We start from the raw sequence: 25,670 nt of genomic DNA on the forward strand, positions 1-25,670 counted from the left end.
TACATGTTATATCATTTGATCACTTCAACAATCATGTTAGATAGGTGCTATTTTACAGATGAGGAAACTTAGGCTAAGAAAGGTCAACAAGTGACTTGGTCAAGGGTCATAACTAGTAAGGCAGGATTTGAACTATGGTTTTTCTGATTCTAATTCCAATACATTATCTACTGCACCACCATCATCTGCTATAAATGATGAGGCAAAAGAGACCCAGAATGTAATCTTCACTCTGTCACTAGCTTTCAGTAGGTCACTTCCTCTTTCTGGGCCTCAGTCTGTTCATCTGTATAATGAGAGGACAGACTGGGTGATCTATAATCCCTAGCAGCTCTAAATTTCTAGGATTCTGCTGAAAAACAAATTATTTAATTAAGGAAAAGCTAAGCTGACATTATGTATTATCTAGTATAAAAGTCTTTCTAGTACTCAATTAAAAGTACTCTGAAATTGTAAAGTTAATTGAATCAAAATATTTGGAATTTGTATAACCTGTTAAAATAATAGTGCTTCAACTTTGTTTTTAATCTAGTATAAAATAAATACACATCACAAGCTTTATAATTATCACTTTTTAATAATCATTGCCCAGGACTCACCTCGTGCTTCCCAAGACACTCTCTGCAAGGAAAAAAGAAACCGAAAGATTAAATACTTGAGAAAGGATTTCTTAAAAAATCCAAAAGGGAAAAAAACGTTAGTAATTTTAATAACAATATACTTCAACTTTGATTAAAGATCACTTCAATCACTGATCTAACCATTCTTGGGAGCAATTTAGAACTAGGCCCAAAGGGCTATAAAACTAACCCAGCAATACTTCCTGGGTTGTATACCAAAGAGATCATAAAAACAGGAAAAAGGCCCACATGTACAAAAATATTTATGGCAGCTCTTTTTGTGGTGTCAAAGAACTGGAAACTGAGGGGACACCCATCAACTTGGGAATGGCTGAACAAGTTAAGACATATGAGTGTAATGGAGTACTATTGTGCTGTAAGAAATGATGAGCAGGAAGACTTCAGAAAAATCTGGAAAGACTTATATGAACTGATGCTAACTGAAATAAGCAGACCCAGGAGAACACTATACACAGTAACAGCCACACTATGCAATGACTAACTTTGATGGACTTAAGACCTTCTCAGCAATGCAAGGATCTAAGACAATTCCAAAAGACTCACAATGGAAAATGCTATCCACATCCAAAGAAAGAACTTTAGAGTCTGAATGCAGATAGAAGCATACTATTTGCTCTCCTTTTCTTCTGTTGTTTTGTTTCTTCTTTTTTGTGGTTCCTCCCATTAGTTCTAATTCTTCTTCACATCATGACTAATGTGAAAATACTTTTAATATGAATGTACAAGTAGAACCTATATAAGACTGCATGTCATCTTCAGGAGGGGGAAAAATTTAAAACTCAAAATCTTTTGGAAGCAAATGCTGAAAACTGAGAATAAATTATATTTTAAAAAAATAACAAAAATAATAAAAATAAAAATGAAATCAAATAAAAGCAAGCTCTCCTTAATGGAGATTCAGTCCTTAAAAAAAAAAAGATCGCTTCAATCATTCAATAGCATTTATGTCCTAGGAACTAGGAATATACTACATCATTTCCTAGGAACAGAAAACAAAGAGAACAATCAGAGGCCCTGTAGCCTTCAAGGAGCTCACTTTCTACTGGGGGAGATAACAAGTATGTAAATAAGTATATACATAGTAAGGGAGGTGGAGCCAAGATTGCACCATAGAAACAGGAAAACTCTGTGAGCTCCTCCCATAACCACCTCAAATACCTAAAAAATATGACTTTATACAAACTTTAGAGTTACAGAACCCACAGAACCCCATGTGAGCCCGCAGTTTTAGCTCCAACCAGCAGACTTTGCTGGAGCAGACTTTGGGAGAGGTGGATCACCAAACAACAGTGGCAGTTTCCAGAATTATCAACCCATAAATGCCAAAAACAATGTAAAAGGTCAGTGTGGAACTCTGTTGGAACTGGGGGGAACATGGAAGTGAGCAGCCCTATGGCTGCTTCAAAGCTCCTGGACTGCAGATTGTAGGGGAACCAAGTGACCATTCAGAGGGGTAATTGCTCTTGCTTTAACTTGCTTGGATCTGGATTGCTATCTTGGGAGGAGGTCCTGGGGTGTGTGACGAGCTGCCAGAGCTTGTGGGGGCTTCAAAGAAGGCACCCAACTAATAGCTCCAGCAGCTGACAAAACCCCAGTAATTTGGGACAAAGCGCTCCTCTCTGGAAGCTAAGTTCTACTGTGGCAAAAAGCTCAAAAGTCAAGTAATTTAAGTGGCAACATGAGCAAGCAAAGGAAGCAAGCACAGTAATCAAACCTTAGATTCCTTTTTTGGGGCCAAAAAGGAGCAAAGCATGGAATGGGAAGAAGACAATGACGTCAGAACTCCTGCACCAAAAGCTTCCAAGAAAAATATGAACTGGTTACATGCCATAGAGGAGTTCAAGAAGGATTATGAAAATCAAGTAAGTGGAAGAAAAATTGGGAAGATAAATGAGAATGATGCAAGAAAATCATGAAAAGTCAACAACCTGACTGAAGAGAATAAAACCTTAAAAAATAGACTAATTCAAATGGCAAAAAAGGCTCAAAAAGCCAATGAGGAGAAGAATGCCTTAAAAAGCCGAATCTGTCAGATGGAAAAAGAATCTCAAAAGTTCACTTAAGAAAATCATTCCTTCAGAATTAGATTGGAACAAATGGAAGGTAGTAACTTTATGAGAAATCAAGATACTATTAAACATATCCAAACAAATGAAAATAGAAGGCAATGTGAAATATCTCATTGGAAAAACCACTGACCTGGAAAACAGATCCAGGAAAGATAATTTAAAAATTATTGGACTACCCAAAAGCTATGATCAAAAAAAGAACCTAGAAATCACCCTTCATGAAATTCTCAAGGAAAACTGCCGTGATGTTTTAGAACCAGAGGGCAAAATAGAGGCTGAAAAATCCATAGATCACCTCTTGAAAAAGATCCCCAAAAAACTCCTAGGAATATTATAGCCAGGTTCCAGAATTTCCAGATCAAGGAGAAAATATGACAAGCAGCCAAGAAGAAACAATTTGAATATTTTGGAAACACAATCAGGATAACACACAATCTGGAAGATTCTACATTGAGGGATTGAAGGGCTTGGAATATGATATTCTGGAGGTCAAAGGAGCTGGCATTAAAACCAAGAATCACCCACCCAGCAAAACTGAGTATCATGTTTCAGAGGGAAATATGGTAATTCAATGAAATAGAGGACTTTCAAGCATTCTTGATGAAAAAAACCGGAGCTGAATAGAAAATGTGACATTCAGATACAAGAAGCAAGAGAAGCATGAGAAGATAGTCTAACTATTTCCATCCCGACATGGAAAAACAATAATTGTACCTTACTGAACTTTTTTCAGTATGAGAATAGTTGAAGGGAATATAAAGGTATGCGTGTGTGTGTATGCATGTATACATGTCTATATAGGAAGGTATATGAGTGTATGAATACATATGTGAGTGTGTGTATATATGTGTACAGGTATACATAGATAGAGGGCACAAGACCAATTGAATAGGAAGGGATGATATTTTAAAAATAAAATTAAGAGGTGAGAGAGGAGATGGGGAGAGAGAGAATAGGGTAAATTATCTCATATAAAAGGGACAAGGGAAAATTGTTACAAGGGAGGGGAAGAACAGGAAGGCAAAAAGGAATGAGTCAACCTTACTGAATTTGGCTTAGGGAGAGATGACATACACACTAAATAGGGTATCTCACCCTACAGGAGAGTAGTAGGGAAGGGGATGAGAGGGGGGATGATGGAAGGGAGGGCAGGTTTGGGGGGAGTGAAGTTGGAAGTATACACTTTTGAAAAGGGACAGGGTTAAAGTAGAGAATAGAACAAGTGGGGGTCGACACAGGACAAAGGGAAATATAAATACAGTCAGTCTTTCACAATATATCCACTATGGAAATGTTTTACATAGCTACACATGTACAACCCATATTGTATAGCTTATCTTTCCAGTAAGGGTGGGTGATGAGGGATGAAGGGAAAGAATCTGGAATTCAAAGTTTTAAATCAAATGTTTAAAATATATATACATATAAAAATATATATATATATACACACATACACACACATATATATATGTATATATATATTTTACATGCAACTGTGAAATAAGATATATAGGCACTGGGGTATAGAGATCCATCTTGCCCTACTGGAAAGTCAGAGGGAGGATGGGGGAGGATATAGAAGAGGGCAGATTGAGGGAGGGAGTATACAGTGGGATCACTGCTTTGGGGTGGTAGGTAGGGGAAAGATGGGGAGAAAATTTGTAACTCAAAATCTTGTGGAAATGAATGATGTAAACTAAAAATAAACATGAAATTTAATTAATAAAAAAAAAAGAATTAGATTGGAACAAATGGAATCTAATGCCTTTGAGAAATCAAGATACTATTAAACAGATCCAAACAAATGAAAAAATAGAAGGCAATGTGAAATATCTCATTGGAAAAACCACTGACCTGGAAAATAGATCCAGGAGAGATAATTTAAAAATTACTGGACTACCTGAAAGCCATGATTTAAAAAAAAACCTAGAAATCATCCTTCAAGAAATTCTCAAGGAAAACTGCCCTGATGTTTTAGAACCAGAGGGCAAAATAAAATTGAAAGAATTCACCGATCACCTCTTGAAAAAGATCCCAAAAAGTATATAATAGTATATACCATACAAGTATGTAAATAAGTTATACATAGTAAAGTAAGCTAGGTAAAAGATATAAAACAGATTTGAAATAAATGAGTGACTCTAAAAGATAGGGGTGAAAAAGGAATGCACAGCACTCACAAGGAAGAGACAGGACCAAGGCACAGAGATTGTAAGTAGACTCTCCTGTGAGAAGAAAAGCAAGGCAGCTGGTCTGGAGGGATAACACAGCAAAGGCAGGGAAATAATAGCAAATAAGGCTGAAAAGGTAGGTAGAGGACAGTTTTTGGAGTATTTTAAAAGCTAAACAGAGGGGCTTATATTTAATCCTAGAGGAAATAAGGATCCATTGGAAGGGCATCATCAGAGCTGCACTTTAAGAAAAGTGTGATCATGTGGAACAAGGACTGGAGTGAGGAGAGACCTGAGAGAGAAAGAACAATTATGAGGTTATTGAAATAATCAGTGAAAAGTGATGAGGGACTGAACTAGGGTAAAAAAGGGATCCTGTAAAGGTAGAAATGACAAGATCTGTCACCTGACTAGAAGCTTGGGAGATGGAGGAATCAAGAAAAGCACCAACATTAGAAACACAGGTAATTGGAAAGATAATGGTTCCCTTGATAGAAATAAGGAAGTCTGGAAGGGAAGTGTGGCTTTAGGAAAAGGTAATAAGTTCAGTTTTAGAAATGTTGAGTTTTAGATGCCTATAATGAGACAGTTTGTTATATCCAAGAGGCAAATGAGAGATGAGCAAATAGTGCTCATGAGACTAGGGCTGGATATACAAATTTGGGAGTCATTTGTATGAAGACAATAATTACACTGAAAGAGTTTTTTATTGCAAATTGCTAAAATATTCTACTGAAGTACTTAAAGGACCTATATGTGCCAAAAATATCTTGTTCTGAAAATTAAGATGAGACTAGACCACAAGAATTGATGTTGTCCGTAACAATTATATTAGCTTAAAATAGCTGCAAAAGAAAATACCAGTAAAACAAAAGTTCCATGCTACAGTAGAGGTTATACAAGAAATTAAAGTTTAGGATCCTATATTTATTCTTTCAATCCCTATTGTATAATTACATGTAGTTCTAGAATTATCATATCATAAAAGCAACACAATCATAATTATCCAGGTTTGCAAACTTAATAATAAACAGTCAACACTTCTGTGGTTTGCTATTAATTTTAAAAACATTCCATGTAGGGGCAGTGTAATGGGAATGCAAATTTAAAGATCTTCCTTGCCCCTAGGCTAAAGTGCAGCTGGAGCCTGGGGTGGGAAGCTTGTTTTTCAGTAGATACTTTTTGATTGGCCAGTGAGTCCAAAAGGTTGTTACATTCTCTGAGCCAGGAGAAGGCTATATAAGCCCTGATGTGTAGCTTTGTTTTGGGGCTCACTTTGAGAAGTGTTCTGTGATTTGATATGGATTCTGGGAAGCCGTTGTCCAGAACCCCCCGGCTTTGAAAAACCCAGATGTTGAAACCCAGATGTTGACTGGGTATGGATGTAATGCTTGGACAGTTTGGAAAGCTGTCTACTTGATCTGTTTCTGTCTTGATAATTCTGTCTGTATACTTTGAAGTTCAGGGTGCTGACCTTTTTCCCCTGAACGAGGTAAACGATATATGTTTAACTGATTAAAGTAAGCTTGTTAACCCATTTTGAGTTGCTTTCCTTTATCAAAGCAGATACCAGTGAAAAGAACCAGTGTTGGCAGCAAACCCTGAGGATGCTTGGGGTGCTTGCTGCTACAGGCGGCTAGGTGGCGTAGTGAGTAAAGCACCGGCCCTGTAGTCAGGTGGACCCAAGTTCGGTTCTGGCCTCAGACACTTAACACACACACACACACACACACACACACACGCATGCCATGTAACCTTGGGCAAGTTACTTAACCCAACTGCCCTCCAAAAGGCAAAACAAAAAACAAAAAAAAAACCCCAACATTCCATGTATTATTAAAAGCCACCATAGCTTTCTGGTACATATAAAGCAATAGGCAAAGAAGCAGAGGTGAGTTACAGAACCAACATCTTTGATTGTCCAGTCAAAGAATAAACCTAAAATGGCAAGGAATGTAAGTTTGGAAATATTACATATCCATTATAAATGTCAGGTCTCAAGAATAAAAAAAGACTAAAGTTCTCCACAGGCATAAGCAGACTAGCAAAAGCACTTATCCTATTTTCACTTGTCAGTCATAACTAAACTTTGGAATTAATGTCTCGGGTGTAGAAGAAACAATACTGAACTGAAAGTTGAGGAGACTGGGGTTCTAGCTGTACAACTCTCTAACTTTGGGGAATTTAGTTCACTTCTGTTGATCTTGCTTTCCTCATCTATAAATGAAATGTTTGAACTAGGTGATTTTTAAGCTCTATCCCAATTCTATTACTCTACTCTAAAGCAGTTTTTCTTTTTCCTTTCACCAGAGTAATAGATGGGACAATGGAGGATAAGGAAAGTGGAAAATAAGAAATATAAGATTATTTTTCTTAGTATCAGAACCTATTAAAGTATTGTGAATTTTGAACATGAAAATTACTTTGTATAACTTACCTTGTTTTTTCAAGTACCACATTTTATATAGTAAAAGTTTATTCAGATTACAAATACCATGTTTTCTATATTAAAAGTTTTATTCAGATTACAAATTAACTTTCTTTTTCTGGAGGGCATTGGAGTTAAGTGACTTGCCCCAGGTCACATGGCTAGTTTTTGTGTTAAGTGTCTGAGGCCAGATTTAAACTCGGGTCCTCCTGACTCTAGGGCCGTTGCTCTATTCACTGCACCACCTAGCCGCCCCTACAAATTAACTTTTAAATATTGTTTTAATCTTTGTTATAAACACTGCTACAAATTGCTAAAGGAATCTATCAGTTCTTACTTTTTGCCAGTCTATCAAAAAAGCAAGTAAAAACCTAAGCAGAGACAAATCACTAAAGGTGGAAAGAGAGGATAATTCCAATGTACTGTGGCCTGGTCAGCGCATATCTAGAGTACTGAGGTCAGTCCTGGGAGCCACATGTTAAGGAGATTAGTTACTTGGAAAGTGAACAGGAAAGTAACCAGGATGGTAAAGGGTCTAAAGTTCTTGCTGTAAGAGAATAACAAATTCTTTTTCAGCTATGAATAATGAGACGACAACTAAAGTCCTTTCCTGATTAAAATTCTCTGATTCTGCGGTGAAGCTGACAGACTATCCCATAAAAGCTAATTTAACCTATAATGTAACTGAAATACAGCATGGTATTTCATGGAACAAAACCACTACTTTAAAAACAACATTTCTATAAGAAAATGGGTTCACGATTCCAAATTGGGGTAATACTACAATCCCAGAGCAAAAGATTTCAGGTCAAATCACTGATTGTTGTCCTCAATCCCAAGAACAACTTCTCTAGGGATGGGGAGGTACATAAGAATAGGCCTTTCTACTGGTGTAAATCCTAGTGCAGCTACCTATACACACTCTCTTCCTCCCTTTCCAGAGCACTCTAGGACAGGCAGAACAAAGACCACAATTCTGTCAGGCCCTTTGATTTCCATTCCACTATCACTTTTTTTTTTTTAAAGCAATCAGGGTTAAGTAACTTGCTCAAGGTTACACGGCCAGGTGTTTCTGGGTGGGTGCTAAGTGTCTGAGTCCGGATTGATCCCCAGGTCATCCCAACACTGGAGCTGGTGCTCTTACTCGCTGTGCTACCTGGACACCCCTCCACTATCACTTCTAACACAATATGTAATCTCTTAGACAGTTTTGGATAAAATCTTCCTATTGTAATTTTAAAAATATTTTGGGAAAAATAAAAGAATCCTATCTGCCACTGTAAGGGTTATGGGATTTAAAGATCTTCCATGCCCCATGGACGTGCTGACATAGCAGAGCAAGAGAAAGCGGAAAGCGAGAGAAAGTGAAAGCCGAGCTAGCGGTCCTTTTTTTAGTTAGGACTGCTAAGGACTTTCTGCTAAGGACTCCTGCTGAGCACTGCCAGGGGCCAGAGCTGCTGGGAGCGTGCTTCCCGGACGCTGAGTGGTTGCTGTGAGTGGGGAGAGGAGGACCTTTGCCTGAGGTAGCCTGTTCTGTTTTAAAGGCTTGAAAATGTGGGTGCTTTCTACTTTATCTATCTGTGCCAATATCATAACTACTCTGATGGCTTTCACTTTCTGGTTTTGGGACTCAGTCTTTTGGTATCTTAATAAATTTTCTAGTTTATTTCCCCATATGGCAAGCATGACGTATTTTGTGATGGATAATTATATCAGCATATTTGTAATCTCTATAGGCATTGTGAATATGGCATTGCTGATACAGCCACCCCCACAATAAATAAACACAATCTTGAGCACTATATTCAGCCATCTTAAAAAAAACTAAGTCAAGTGGGAAGCTGTCTGGAAAGTTTTGAAAAAAAGGATAAAAACACTTTTTCTTCTCCCTTCTGACAGCTTATATTTTTCCCCACAGCTTTGGTATGTCCATTTAAGATTATATACATAACTGATGTATGTGAGCATGTGGTTTAAAGCTGAAAGGAACCTTAAAAATCAAGTCTAACCCCACAATTTTATGAATAAGAAAACTAAGGCCTAGGAGTTACTGACAGCACTTTACCCTCTAAGGATTTCATAATAAATTTCCACTACAAATGCAGCAAGAATCCTGTCTTTTCTAAAAAAGTAAAAGGTGTTAAATTTTAAGTAACTTCCAAACAAAAATTAACCTGAATTACTTCATTCAAAATAACTAAAATTACAAATTAAAATTAAAAGTAAAACTACAATATAGTATAAGAAATTTCAGGATTCTAATCATCTATCAATTCTTAATGCAGTTAACAATCTGGGGTTTTAATGATTCAGTTTAAAACTGAATTATTAAAAATTTTAAAAAAATAAATAAATTTATTTTCTCAGGTTCAAACTGACTTCTTTCCAGATATCTTTCTCCCATAGTCATGCTATACTATCTATGTATAAGAGACTGCAATACAAAAAACTAAAGACTGATGTTATATGGCAGGCTTTCTTCAACCGTCACTGAAATGAGTAGAATTTGCCCATTTTGAACGTTCTTTTCCAACTCTAATGATTTATTTAGCTAATTACTAGAAGCTATAATAGAATCTATCAGTACACCTAAGCTATTATGATGAGTCTAACAATAACTATCCTTAATAACTCGAAGTCTAATTCAATTGCAACTGGCCCTGTACTGATTAATCAGTTATTGTTTCCATGTTTCTTTGATTGTTCGCAGACACTTGGGGGAAGTGGGACACATCCTTTCCTGATTTCAGGGAACTGTACCTGTTCACTCTCAACTTGGAAAGTCCCTAATCTTTCATCCAACTAGAAATCAGACTACCCAACATGTTAATGTTTCCTTTTAACTAAGTGGTCTTATTTGATTGTTTTTAATGTATAAAAAGTCTGTCTCCCCTGTAGAGGCCTGATACTAATTTCTTAGGCAACTAGCATGCATTACATAATAAACTGAAATGCTTAGAAGGTCGAACCTTTGTTTCCTCAGTCATTTCACCTTTCACTTGCCATATGATAAGGGCAGAGTATGATTTTTACCTATCTCAACATGAACAGATGACACTACAAACTTTGAATGGCTTTTAATTCTACTTAGTTTTTCAATCTTTCAGATATAGATTCCAAGATATATTTATACTCACGTTGGAATAGGAACTTGACAGGGAGGACAAGGCAAAGCAGTCTGAATATATACCGGTTCAGAAATCTGTTCCCAGGGACCTGCAGGCTGATGCTGTAAACAAAGAAAAAGATTAAATCCATGTTATCATATATGTGATTAACCTCTATGTCCATGACAAACACTGAGAAATATAATCAAGTAAAAAATTCCCAAGAATGAAAACAATTTTTTCTTTACTTTTTTCAAGTATTTTGCCTAGTCCTGTATTTTTATCCTTTTTTTCAATCAAAACAATGTTTTACATCCACAGTCTCCTACAACACTATCTTCTGAAGATTCACTTTACTTACTAGTTAAAAAGGTTACTTGGGGATTTTTTTTCTTTTTGATCCATTAGAATGTGAGTATATCCTTTCCAGGACAAAAAAAAAAAAAAAAAATTAAAATCACAGCCAGAGACTAATTACTGGTTCAGGAAAGTAAACCTTTTACTTTTCTACCATAGCTTTGCTCTATCCTTCTTTGTTACTTCCATCTCTCTCTCTCATCTCCTTATTGCTGCTGCTGTAATGGACAACTGCAACTGTGTTGATGTTAAGAGCGGTTGCTTGAGGTTTCAATGCACCTACCAAGATTCATGAACACAGTGTAAGTCAGTAAGTTGTAGCTCTAAAATGCTGCCCAGAAATCCTTTGCTCTAACTAAAATTGTGAAAAAATTACTGATAGAAAGGTTTGAATTACTTTGTAAATCATTTACAAGTCTCAATCTCCCAACATAAACAAAATTCAACTCTAATTTTGGGCAAAAAGTTAATGTTATGTGATCTAGATATGGATTCCTATTAACTTTCTCAATGACTTGTATAACTTTAGACAATGCACTATTCTTTGGGAAATGTTAAGAAAAATCACAGTCTAAGGAATAGGCGCAAAGGGTTTGAGGTTGGACTAAAAAGATCATCTAGTCAAATACCCTTATTTTATAACTGAAAAAAAAAACCAGACTTGGGTGAAATGACTTGTCCAAAGTCATACACATACTAAGTGGCAAAACCTGGACTCATGTTCTGACTCCAAATACAATGTCCCTTCCACTGTACAATACTGTTTTAATATCTAGTAGTTCTGGGGGCAAAAAAGTGCTTTTCTAAGGCCTACTTCACTCAAATTTTTAAGTACAAAGATTAGAGGAGTAAGAGACAAATTAAAATAAATACAGTACTTCAAGGCAAAAGTACACTAAATAGTAATTTCTAAATATTTTCCAAAGAGAGATCAAATACACATAAATGACTTGTTTAGCTAAAAAATATAAACAATTAGCTCTTTAAAACATTTCCCTCTTACCGTGCCAGTTTGCTTTACTAATGCTTGGTCATGGCATGACGCAGGACACAAATGGCCACATTTTTCTAGAATTTTTTGGCAAGGTTGATGACATGGAGGACAAGGGCCAAAATGACACCGATGTTTCTCTCGATTTGGATGATGGCAAGTTGAAGGCTGGCTAAATTAGAAAGTATCAACAAATGTTTGCAGGAGTTTTTTTTTTTTAACCTATTCAGACAATTCTATCAAAACTGAAATTACCCCCAAAAATACATAAAGGTATTGTAATCTTTACAGGGGCAAAAGTTCAGAAGTTAAAGGAATATAATATTAATCTTTACAGATAGTGATTTCAATGGTATAGAGAAATCATGGGAAATGAACCTTCCTAAGCAGTCAGTACGTTTTCTCTAATTTCACAGTCTCAGAGGTACAATACCTGAGCACAACCAAAAATGTCAAGAGGTTCAGGTCACAACATGAGTCCAAGATTCAAAATCAATGAACCAGGGGTGCCTAGGTGGTGCAGTGAATGGAGCACTGCTCCTGAAGTCAAAAGGACCTGAGTTCAAATCCGACCTCAGACACAACACAAAACTAACCATGTGACCTTGGGCAAGTCACTTAACCCCAATTGCTCTGCCTTCCCCCCTCCAAAAAGCAAAATAAAAAAAAAAATGAACCATAAGCACTTTTCTGTTTAAGTTAATGGTAGGTTTGGCATAACTTCTAGTCTTCGAATGAAAATTATTTATATGTTTATTAAATCAATGTACAAACATTCTATATACATTCATATTTTAACATTGAAGACAAATTTTAAGATGAGAAAATGAAATACTATTAAAAACTAAAATCTCTACATGGTTTCATACTAACCTACACAGTTCTTTGCACCTGGGTGGCTTGGTAGTGCGTTCTCTGCCACAAGGTACAGTCACCTTCGTATTACCACACTTGCACTTCACATCTATTGTTTCAGGACAAGGATAACAGCTACCTAAAAAAAAGTTCATAAACATTTTCAAGAAAAATATTCTAGCATGAGCAAGAATGACAAAAAAAAAAATCAAAGCTAGAGACGACATAGACTGACACACTAATGCACTGCAGGCTTAGTTTTAAATTAATCCAACTACTCTGGATATTAATTGGAATTATTCAAGAAAAGTGAACCAAACTGCTCATACCCTTGGACCCAGTGATCTCATTATTTTTGTAATACCCAAGAAAGTTAAAATAGAAATAATGGTTAAATGTATACTAACCACTCACAGAAGTAAGCTTTGTGGTAGCAAAGAACTTTTAAAGGAGGCACCTAACAACTAGGAAATGGCTAAAAGAAGTATGAAATATAAATCTAATATGATATTACAGTGCAGCAAGAAAGGACACCTGAGGTTAAGAGAACTTGAGAACATTTGTCCAAACGGGTGCAGAGTAAAACAGGAAAATCAAGAGAATTATATACATAATGACTTTTAAAATGTAAATGAAAAAGATTACAAAAAGTTGAACTGAGTCATTTTAAAAAGTCTAGAAGAATCAATAATGATAACACAGAGACATAGAAGTATAAAGAGAGAAAAACATATACATTAGATGTCATTTTATCAGATGTTTTTGTGCAAATGCTTTTGTCACAAGGGAGGGTTTGAAATGACTATTATACAAAGACAAAAAGCATCAATAAAACTTTTTAAAAATTATCTCATTTCTTCCCTTAAAACTACCTATAGATTCCTTATTAAAATAATGAACTTAAAGCAATAATACATTCTTACAACTATGCATGAAGGCTTAAATTTAGTGAAAATTAATGATGAAAACACCTTTCTTCTTGACCTATCTCAGGCACACAATCTTACTCAAATACAAAACCATCAGATATTACCATTTTCCCCAACTGAGAAAAAAAAGTTTGGTTATATCAACAATTATGACCAATTCTCTAATATCTGTGACTTAGGAAAACCAAAAGACCTAGATACACGATGGCAGGAGCCAGGTCTTTCCTATCATCTCCACCCTCTCACTTTTCTGTCTACTGGCTGTTTCCTACAAACACTGGCCATAATCTCTGCATGCTCAAAAACTCTCACTTGATCCAACCATCTGCACTATGAAGCATCACTCTCCTGTCTTTTGTAGCTGTACTCCTTGAGAAAGCCACCTACAATAGGTACCTCTACTTTTTCTCCTCTCACTCTCTACAATCAAGTGCCAGAGCTCAAGCCTTCAACCAAAACTGCTCTCTCCAAAGTGACCGATGCTCTCTTAACTGCCAAACCTCACGGTCTTTTCTCAGTCCTCCTACTTCTTTGCCTCTCTGCAGGCCTCTTGACGCAGTTACTCATTCTCTTCTCCTTAACACTCTCTTCTCTTAGTTTTGGGGACACTACTCTCTGCCGGTACTCCAATCTATCTGGATCGTTCCATCTCAATCCCTCTTGCTGGATGAAGAGCCAAATCATACGCACTAAGTACGACTGCTCCACAGGACTCTGTTCTAGCCTTCTTCTCCCGCTAGGCTACTTTACTTGGTGAGCTCATCAACTCTCATGGATTCAATTATCACTCTATGCTGATGATTCTCAAATCTTCTTATTCATTAAGCTTTGCATATGCCCTTTGCATATAATATAGAAATCTTATTTGAGTTAATAAATCCAGTTATAACTGAGGAAGCTAGGTGGCTCAATGGCTACAGTGCTCGGTTTGGAGTCAGAAAGGACCTGTGTTAATAAATCCAATCATAAGCTCTCATAAATATTTAAAGAAAAAAAAATTAACTTGAGTTTCATTTTTCTCTCCCTTGGTTCACAAAATGGTAGAAGCATTTGGGTGATAATCAAAGGTAGATAGCAAAAGAGAGAAGAAAACCTTTATTAAACCAAGAAGATAAGTTTAAAATAAACTTCCCCAGATCCCTGGTTCCATCTCAGAAGGACATTCCTAGCTGTGAAGAATCAAGGACAATAAACCTGGCCTTAATATGTTTTACACACACATACCCCCTCTACCATCTTATCCTAACAATTTAATAATCAAAGTCTCTAAGATATTCAATAATTCAATTAAAGCTGACAGTGATAAAGAAGACTCAAGTGGACTTTCTAAAGCTACGGACAGCCTTCATGAATATGCTAACCAGGGTTTCTTAAACTTTTTCCACTCCAGACCAACAGTTTAAGCATAATCAAATTCTTTTGAAAGAAAGAATAAATACCATTCACAATCACATAACTTTCCTTGGAGGAAGGAAGGGAAAAATTCTCTCATCTAGGTCCTGCATCTTCTTTAAAATAAAGCTGTTGCTTTTGTTTATTTTTTATAGACTTCTTAAATGGTTCTATCCTCCAACTTTCAACTCTTTCTTCCTTCTTCTATCTCACCTGATTCTAGCCAATGGATCTCAATTTTTTATATAAAGCAAAAAATCTCAGGAAGCCCGAATTACAATGACCAAGTCTACTACATAGTAAGTAGTCCTACATGTCTAGTTTTTAAAATCTGCTTAGCATACTTTAGCTTTCAATTTTAAAAAGTCACATGTTCAGTATGGATATTTTTTTATTTGACACAAGCATCAACTTTACCCCTAAAATTAAAACTAGATTTGGCCAGTCAACTTTACCATATGTTCTAGCCAATACAATATTTAAGGACAGCCTACTGTTTCCAAAAGAAACTAAAAAATAGGGGCAGCTAAGTGGTGTAGTGAGTAAAGCACTGGCCCCAGAGTCAGGAGGACCTGAGTTTGGTTCCGGCCTCAGACACTTAACTCACTCACAAAAAAACAACTAGCCGTGTAATCTTGGGTAAGTTACTTAAACCCAATTGCCCTTCAAAAGGCAAAAAAAAACCCACAAAAACCTAAAAAATAATCCCAAATAGCCTGGAGAACCAGGTAGCAATAAATGGTGAATAAATGACTTAAGGGGGGAAAACAATTACAAAACTGATGTTCTAAAAATAGAAAACCAATACCAGAAATAAGCAGATAACAAAGTTTTGCAAATTTGATTCGCAAATTCTATTTCTACAACTGAGTCTAGAGAATAAACTTTTGTAATATACAAAACACTTTCTTTGGCTTTAAAGCAAATTATCAACTCAGACCTAAATGACTGTCCTAGGAACAGAGAAAAGGCAACAAAACCACAACCTGGGGAAAATCCAGTATTTGTTATGCAAATTACTAAAACTCTGAAATGGATATTTTAAAGATGAATTATTATAAATGTTATATTAATATCAACTCAAGGCAAACTTCCCTAACCCAGATAGCAGTTAATTTCATTTTCTGATTTCACATATAAGAACAAACAGTTTTATCTTAACCTTTCTGAAGATTGACAAAAAAATTACAAATAAAAGCTCAGTAGTGACAATTGTAAGTCAGACGCCATTCAACACCTTTTGCCAATTTCAGTGTTAAATAGATAAATTCAGCACTTATCTAAAGCAAAAAGAAACTTATCAAATATAACCTTTTCTTCATCCCAGGCCACTAAACTAGACAATGATTTCATTCAAGCTCTAATTTATACAAACAGTAAATGCTTCATAATGATTGAGACTAGGTTTAGAGAACTGAAAAGGAAAAAAAACTAAATGGATTATCATTTTTACCTGACAGATATTAGTCATTGTACGAAGTCCTTCATAATACATAAAGTCAAGACCCAGTTTAGCTATGGGGTCCACAATATACAAGTCCTCATATGTGTCAGTACAACTTATTTAACCAAATAATAAATAATTATTTTGCTCAGCCTAGTAGGGTACAGAAAAGCTTATAAAATTTAACCATTTTGTCTGGTGTCATAGATCATATATGGCAACCAGACCCAGATAACTGTGAATTCCATACATTTCACTCCTTAAAGAGAAAATGTCGATATTAAAGTGAAATGTCAATTGTTAAAAGGGGAAAGGATGTGGCCAAAAATCACCCCTTCAGATGTAAGATTATTTACTTAGGCTAAAAAAAGGTGTTTAAAAGGAAAATATTCCAAAGAGTTTTCAAAAGAACAACAAATATCCACAGGGAAAACTGCTCCAAATCACAAAGAAATGCAAATCAAAAAAAGCAAAACAAAACAAAAACAACAACCAAAAAAAACCATCTGAGATTTCATCGCACATTAAGTAAACTGAGAAAATTTCCTACTATTAGGGATATACATCAAGGAAAGCTATACAAAAGGATACCCAAAAATAAAGGTCCCACACACACCAAAATATTTCGAGTAGCGCTTTTTTGTGATAACAAAGTACTGAAAATAAAATAGATGCCCACTGATTAGGGAATGACTAAACATGCTGATACATGAATGTAATGGAATATTCTTGTGCCATTAAAAAAAAAAGATGAATGATAAAAACAAAAGAATATGAAGACATATATGAACTGATGAAAGAGGAAGTAAACTGAACCAGGAAAACAACATACACAATGATTACAACAATGTAAATAAAAAGCATGGCAACAATAACAAAATGAATGTTATGAACCCTACTGAAAAAACTAAAAGAACAAACTGAAGCAATAAGCAACTTCAGCAAAATTACAGGATATAAAATAAATCCACACAAATCATCAGCATTTCTTTATACTGCCAACAAAGCTCTGCAGAAAGAGAAAATCTACTTAAAATAATTACACACAGGATAAACTACTTGGAAGGCTACCTGCCAAAAAACACTGAGAAATTATATGAACACTATTATAAAATATTCAAATAAAGACAGATCTAAATAACAAGAGAAACCTAAGCTGATATTTGTTTACTCAGGGCCATAGCAATTAAACTATCAAAGAAATACTATTCAGGGATAGAAAAAATAATGAAATTTATTAGGAGGAACAAAAGGACAAGAATATCAATGAAATTAATGAAAAAACATGAGAAGGAAGGTCTACTAGTAATGGATCATAAACAAACTATAAAGTTATAATCTTCCAGACAATTCGGTTAAGAAAAAGAGTGGGTAATCAATCAAACTGACTAGATATATACAATATAAAAAGCAAATGAACATAGTAGTATTGTTTAATAAAACCAAAGATCCCACATACTGGAACATGAATTCCTTATTCAATAAAACATGTTCAGAAAACTGGAAAGTATTTTGGTAGAAACTAGGGATAGATCAATATCTCACATATTTTAGTAAAACAATACCCAAATAGGTATATGATTTAGACATAAAAGGGTGATACCATGAAGAAATTACAAGAGAATGGAAGAAACTACCAGCCAGAGCTATGGACAGGGGATGACCTCATGGCTAAACGAGAGAAAGACAGAGGCTCACAGCAAAGAAAAGAGATGATTCTGATGACATCAAATTAGAAAGGTTTTGCACCAATAAACCAAAGGGAGGAAAATATTTGCAGAAAGTTTCTGTGGTAAAGGCATCATTTCTAAGATACAAAAGGAAATGGGAAAGATTTATAAAAGTCATTCCCCAACTGATAAATGGTCAAGTAATATAAATAAGACATTTTCAGAAGAAGAAATTCAAGCTATCAAGTCATATGAAAAATACTGTAAATTACCATTAATTAGAGAAATTAATATTAAAATTAACTCCAACATTCTACCTCACACCTATCATTTGGCAAACCTGAGAAAAAAGGAAAATGACAAATGCTCTACAAGATGTATTAAAACAGGTATACTAATGCAATGCTGGTAGAGCTGTGAACCGGTCCAACCATTCTGGAAAACAATTTGCAACTATGCCCCAAAAGCCATTAAACTGTACATGCTCCTTACTCCAGAAATACCACAACTGGTCTATACCCCAGAGATCAAAGATAAAAGGAATGGTTTCAGAAGAACCTGGGAAGACTTGAAGAAACTGATGTAAAGTGAACAGAACCAGGAAAATGTTTATAAAATAACAGTAATGTAAAGACAGATAAGTTTGAAAGCATTAGGAACTCTGATCAACACAATGACGAACCACAATTCCAGAGAACTATTGATGAAACAGGCTATTCACCTCCAAAGAGAGAGGGTACTAGTTAATGCAGCAATCTGTTTTATTTGAATATACATATTTATAATAAAAAAATAAGTACATAATGGAAAAAATAGAATAAAGTGCATGCTGTAAAATTATAATGACCAAACAGCCCCAAAGAAGAAGTAGAAAGTTATCTCACCCTCCCTTCTTGTAGAGATAGGAAACTGTGGGTATAAAACACTGCAAATATCAGACTTTTCTGATATATTGGTTAGTTTTATTGAACTGTTTTTGCCTTCTTTTGTACTATTTGTTGTACTGCTCTCAAGGAGTGAGGAAAGGATATAGTTGAAAATGTAAGTGATATTAAAAACATTATTTCAGGGGCGGCTAGGTGGCACAGGGAATAGAGCACTGGCGCTGGAGTCAGGGAGACCTGAGTTCAAATCTGGCCTCAGACACTTGACACTTAATAGCTGTGTGACCTTGGGCAAGTCACTTAACCCTAACTGCCTTGCCTTCCCTCCTCAAAAAAAAAAGGAATATAAAAACTTCATAGATAATTACATTAACTCAAACAATAAAATAAATAGAACCAGGAAGATGTACATATAGTTATAACAATGTGTAACTGTAATTATTAAAGCTTAGTACCTACTTCAAATAGTTGTTGAGAGCATGAAATGAGGTATTTATAAAGCTTTTAGCATAGTTTCTTACCCTCCACCTTGTTGCCAGAAAGTACCTGAGAAAATATACCTCCTTCCTGTCTTTGCAGAGATAGAGAACTAGAATGTGGAACACTGTACATATGTCAGACTTAGTCTGTTAGTTTTGCTAGACTGTTTTTCCCTCCCTTCTCTTTAATAAACAACAACAGCTAAAACTCATGTTAAGCACCTTATGATTATCTCATCTGATCCTCACAATAACTCTAGGAGGAGGTACAATTATAACCCATTTGACACATAAGGAAACTGAGGCAGGCAAGGTTAAATGACTTGTCCAGGGTCACAGAGCTAAAAAGTATCAGAGGCTGCATCTGAACTCAGGTTTTCCTGATTCCAGGCTCAGTGCTTTAGCCATTGCACCAGCTGCCCTTAATAATAATAATTCAACAAAATAACCATAGCTTTACTTAGGATTAGGCCTTATTTATTTTTTATTACAAAGGATGAATGGCATTCTGATTGTGGAAGAGAGAGAAATATTTGGAGATGAAGGTAATACATAACCAAACACTTCAATAAAAATTTAACGTTAAAAAAATGTTTAAGTAAATATCCTTAGAAAGGCTTAGGTCTATCAGTTATCTCAGCATTAACGTGAATTACTTTCAAAGTAGCACTTAGTGAGATCAGCAGCACCCTTACAATGAGAATAAAAAAAGATGAGTAATTATGACAAGCCAAAATCAGGAAGTGACCCTCACAGGAAAGCTACCGGACATCTAGTGGAAAGGGGAAGAAAAGGCAAAGAGAAGGAAAAAAGGTTTAATTACATGGCATACAGTACATTAGTGAAAGTCAACTCTCATGCTAGGTCATATTTAAAACATCTAACAGTATAAAGAACACAAACTTGTATCTTTCAGGTAATTTATGTTGTAAAATGATTCAGATTCTATAGAGTATTTTGTATTCTTTAAAGATCCTGTTAAGTAGTCCATCAATTTTACATCTCATAAGCACAGAGTAAATACTAAAAAGTTTCAATAGTCTTCGATTTGAGAAGATTTGGGGATTTAAATTCTACAAAAGCTTTCCTTCAAAGATTTTAGAATCATTCTTCACTTCAGAAGCTTTTCTTCACCAAAGGCTAAAATAAAGTTTTAGGTACAAACTCTTAAAGGGAAAGACTATTTGGTAACACTCAGATACATAATAAAAGGGCACTTATCTAACCAACAAACTTCTTAGTTTTATGAGAGGTAGGGGCCAAGGCAAAAAAGAATCATTATCAAACATCTTATCTCTTTTTCTGAATAGAGTATCTTTTCCTAGAGATCAAATTCCTGGTTGAAAAGAAATAAATAAATGAACACTCAATTCTGAAGTGATAGCATGTTTTAATGACTATACTCAACTGCATGCTATACACAGTGAATTTATTTTATGATTTTAATAAGGTTTTTACAGAGGAACATGATATTTAAGTAACTGGCCTTTTATGTATAATTTAGAGGAAGCATGGAAATGAGAAGAAAATACAACTTTACTTTATTCTAAAAATGGAATTATCCAAGGATTCATAAATAGAAAATGTTTCACAGCAATAAATACTAGTTTTGTCTTATTCTTAAGAGTTTTTAAAGAAATAACTGATGTTTTCAATAGGTCCATTAAGGACTGAAAATAAAAAACTTACACATTTTTTAGTTATAAGCACATGATCAAGTATCTGTGTGGCCAGACAAATTTTCTACAAGTGTTAACTGATCTAAGCATTTTAGTAGGATACCCAGTAGCAGTCAGTTACACAATGATAGCAACAGACAAATCATTAGTCTCTATTGGACAAATCATGCATCTTTATTTTGATTATTATTATTTATTACTATCATCATTTGCTAAAAATCTCTATTACCTGCCCAAACCTAAGTATGTCAAAAGCCATGATTATTCAAATCATTTAGATGAAATTATTTTTCTTAATAATTACCAATCTAGGAGCCACTAGGTGGTGCAGTGAATAGAGCACTGGCCCTGAAGTCAGGAGGACCCGAGTTCAAATTCAGCCTCAGACACTTAACACACACACAAAACTAGCCGTGTGACCTTGGGCAAGTCACTTAACCCCAATTACCCTCCCTTACCCCCTCCAAAAAAAAGACTAATAATAATAATAATAATAATAATGACCAATTTAAGTATTTAATAAAAACTGAAAAACAAAACAATTTTCATTTCTTTTACATATTGATTTACTGTATTTAATTTTACCTCTGTGGCAGATGGAGGGACACTTATGGTTTCTACACCCTAAAGCTCGTGCACATGGTAGATCACAAGGTGGGCAGTTTCCAGGGCAACACTATGGAGAAAAAAGTACATAAAGTCTAAATAACCTTGAATCATTCTCCCCAGTCTGAGTCCCATGACACTTTCTACTAAGAACCACAGGAAGTAGCAGTATAAAAACCACAGGCTAAATGTTTTTAAAATAACTTTATCTTTTGCTCTTACCTCTAGCACTTAGCACAGTGCCTGGCACATGATAGGTGTTTAATAAATGTTTATTGTCTGAATGACTTTATCTACTTAAGTTCAATTTTAAAAATCTTTCCTTTCCTTTATTTTAAGCTTACCTAAATAAAAAAGAAAACCTCCCCACATCTTTATTTTCCCCTTTAGTTAATTCTCCTATGCCTTTTTAACTTTGTTGTAGTTGTTGTTCAGTCATTTCAGTCATGCCATCACTTCATGACCGCATTTAAGGCTTTTGTGGCAGAGACAGTGGAGGTTTGCCATTTCCTTATCTAGCTATTTTACAGAGGAGGAACTAAAGCAAACAGCAGTAAGTGACTTGCCCAGGGTCACACAGCTAGTCAGAGTCTGAAGCCAGATTTGAAGTCAGAGACTCACCTTCCTGACTTGAGGCCCAGCATACACCACCTTAATTTAAATCAGTTCACTGATTAAAAAGTGCAAACTGATTATTAAGAGTAAGGTGGCTCAATATAGCTTAGCTACTGGTAAATTCATGCAATAAAATGGTTTGGGTGATTTTTAAATGAAGTCAAAATAGAGAGCAGTTCTATAAATTAAATTATCTATAATCAGGGCAGCTAGGTGGTGCAGTAAATAGAGCACTAGTCCTGGAGTCAGGAGAACCTGAGTTCAAATTTGGCCTCAGATACTTAATACTTACTAGCCATGTGACCTTGGGCAAATCACTTAACCTCAATTGCCCTGTCTTCCCCACTCCAAGAAAGAAAAAAAAGAAGATCTATAATAGTTTCTCAAATTGGGAATTCAAAGACACCAGGATGATATTTGTAGGAATAAATCATTGACATCTGATATCCCTGATCTATAAACTAGAAAAAAACACATGTGTCTGGAACTTGCCCACTTTTTATCTCCACAATCCCAATACTGTCTTAGCTACTTATGGTCCTCTTTAACAAGAGCTAACTCCCTTCTACCAGTTCTGAAGAGCTATGAATCTCTTTTTTCTTAAGTGTAGAGGGTGATGCAATGATAGGAAGTCATCTTTTGGTTTAAAAGTCATGGTCTGAATAAGCAGTTTCATTGTAGAGAAATACATAAAGTGTTAGATAATCTAAAAAAATTTAAACACTTCCAAAAACAATTAATATAATTAATATAAGCTTATTAAGCAACTGTTTACTGAACATCTATCATTCTGATAACTCTGCTAGGAACTGTGGAAATACCACAACAATAGCAGGTAAACTAGTGGTTAAATGAGGGAGCACTTAGAAATGAGGAAAACTGGGAAAAGAAGAGCAGTGAAAAAGGGGGAACACAGAAAACAAGCTAAGTTTAAAACCCTTATGATCCAATAAGTATGAAAAGTTACCCAAGCTTAAAATAGCTCTACTGGCAATGTGTATTGAGGCTCCTGAAGGCACAGCCACACAGTTATTTTCTTAGGAACCTGTTCATAGCCACATCACCTGCCACTCATCTTCCTGGCCCTCCCTTCTCCCTTGCCAATTCTTTCTTCTTAAAGCTACCAAAATGGTTTTCCTAATGCAGCAGTCTGACCAAATCACTTTCCTGACCAAAAATCCTCAGTGACTCACCACTGCTTGTAACAGTAATTCCCAAAATTTATTTCATACTCCCATCAGTAAAAAATGCTTAAGTGTCACCCCAACATACTCATAAACATGGGTTTAATATTTTGCAATACAATGTTCCAAAGATCTAGTTTTAGATGGGGGGCTAGTAGGAAAAAGCATATCAAGCAGTCCTCAACACTCCTCCAATGAAATAAAGAATATGTGCCAGATCAAATCCTGAAGGGAAAATACAAGAAAAAGTCACATTTTTCCAGTCCAGTCAACCTAAAGAAACATAGAGGTCTTTGAACACTGAGGCCTGGGTCTGGCCAGTGGCTTTCTGTGCACCAAGCACTCCTACACAGAGGCAGGCTCCAAGCCTATATTGGAGCATCCTGAGCCATACTGGAGAAACATCACATGAATAGAAGCCAACTGGCAGCTTTGGGGACCAATAGCCAGTTCTGGGTCAATGATGTAGGATAAGGAGAGGAAGGCAGCATTCCAGGGGAAAGAGAAGCAGCAGGCCCTAGGCAGGGTACCAAGGGAGAAACAAGTTCAGAAGGGAACAGCTGCCATGAGGCTCAGACGCTGGGAGCTAAAGGGGGTCTTCAATTCCAACTTCCAGCCTCATCTGCAACAGAGAGAGCACTGTGCCTGGAGTCAAGAAGACCTGAGCTCAAATCTGGCCTCAGACACTCTCTTGTTGTGTGACCTTGGGCAAGTCACTTAACCTGTTTCCCTCAGTTTCTTCAATGGTAAAATGAGGATAATAATAACATCTCCCTCCCAGGATTATTGTGGGGGATCAAATGAGATAATATGTGTGAAGCCCTAAGCACAGTGCCTGGCACACAGTAGGCCCTAAGTAAATTCTAACTATTATTATCATCTCCCTGTCCACTGGCTGCTTCCCTACTGCCTAGCAGGATGCTCATGGCTCCTCCTTCCTCACCTGATCTGTATTTCCAGCTAACTTCTTCCCAAATCTCTTGGGCCTTTTATGGCTAAATTCCTTGAGAGAGAAATTTACAACAGGTGCATCCACTTCCTCTACTACTCTCTTCTAACCTCATCATTCCACTGAAAATGCTCCCTCCAAAGTGACCAATGATCTCTTAAGTGCCCAAACTAATGGCCTTTTCTCAATCTTCATTATAAAGTTCTCTGCGGTCTATGACACTGCCTATCACCCTCTTTTCCTTGCTACTCTTTTCTGACTAGGTTTTCTGGACTCCACTCTCTCCTGGTTCTCCTCCTACCTAAGTAACCACCACTCCTCAGTCTCTGCTGCTGGATCTTCATCCACATCATGAGTGTTCCACAGCATTCTGGTCCTGGGCCCTCTCCTCTTATATATAATATATAATTTCTATAATATCTATAATATATAATTTCACTTGGTGATCTCATCATCATGGATTCAATTATCATCTCTATGCTGATTATTCTCAAATCGACTTTATCCAGCCCTAACCTTCCTACTGTGACTGAATCTTGCACCTCCAAATGTCTATTAGACATCTCAAACTGGATGTCCAGAAGATATCTTGAACTCAACGTATCGAAAACTGAATTTGTTATTTTTCCCCCAAAACCCTCCTTCCTTACAAACAAATCCCTATGATTGTTGAGGGTAAGCACCACCATTCTCCCAGTTCCCCAGGCTCACCATCTGGGTATCATCCTTGACTCTTCACTCTCACTACCAAGAAAGGGAAATTAACAGCTTGACACAAGAGGTAAAAAACTTTGCCCAAACAACAAACTCCCTGAAAATTAGAATGGACTAAATAGAAACCAATGATTGCATGATACAGTAAGAAATACTAAAACAAATTCAAAAGGCTGATAAAATAGAAGAAAACCCAAGATATATCAAAGCAAAAACATTTGACCTGGAAAATAAAGATCAAGGAGAAAAAAATTAACAATTATTTTAATATATGAATGCTATGACAAAAAAAAAAAAAGGCCCTAGACATATTTCAAGAAATCTTAAAAGAAAGCCATCTATATTTCAAAGAAGCAGAGGGCAAAGTAGAAACAGAATTCACTGGTCACCTCCTAAAAGAAATCTCACAATAAAAACTTTCAGGAACATCAAAAAATACTGTTAGCACTCAGAAAAAAAAGAGTTCCAAGTACCCAGAAACCATAATTTGGGATCATATGTGATTT

At 35.8% G+C, this 25,670-nt stretch overlaps 1 protein-coding gene across 1 annotated transcript in view; it reads right to left on the reverse strand.

Annotated features, from left to right (window-relative positions):
• Positions 1–25,670, reverse strand: part of NFXL1 (nuclear transcription factor, X-box binding like 1) — an 83,178-nt gene that overhangs the window by 26,433 nt on the left and 31,075 nt on the right. Inside the window, exons 11-15 of the mRNA XM_069105181.1 lie at positions 21,682–21,772; positions 12,638–12,758; positions 11,777–11,936; positions 10,447–10,538; positions 600–621 (exon numbers count right to left, since the gene is read on the reverse strand). Coding sequence (XP_068961282.1) covers positions 600–621; positions 10,447–10,538; positions 11,777–11,936; positions 12,638–12,758; positions 21,682–21,772 — 486 coding nt within the window. The remainder of the gene's footprint in view (positions 1–599; positions 622–10,446; positions 10,539–11,776; positions 11,937–12,637; positions 12,759–21,681; positions 21,773–25,670) is intronic.

This window comes from Petaurus breviceps, unplaced genomic scaffold (assembly GCF_028583685.1).
Source record: "Petaurus breviceps papuanus isolate PSGF00001 unplaced genomic scaffold, PetGlider_PUasm1.0 76, whole genome shotgun sequence".
In the NCBI taxonomy this organism is placed as follows: Eukaryota; Metazoa; Chordata; class Mammalia; order Diprotodontia; family Petauridae; genus Petaurus; species Petaurus breviceps.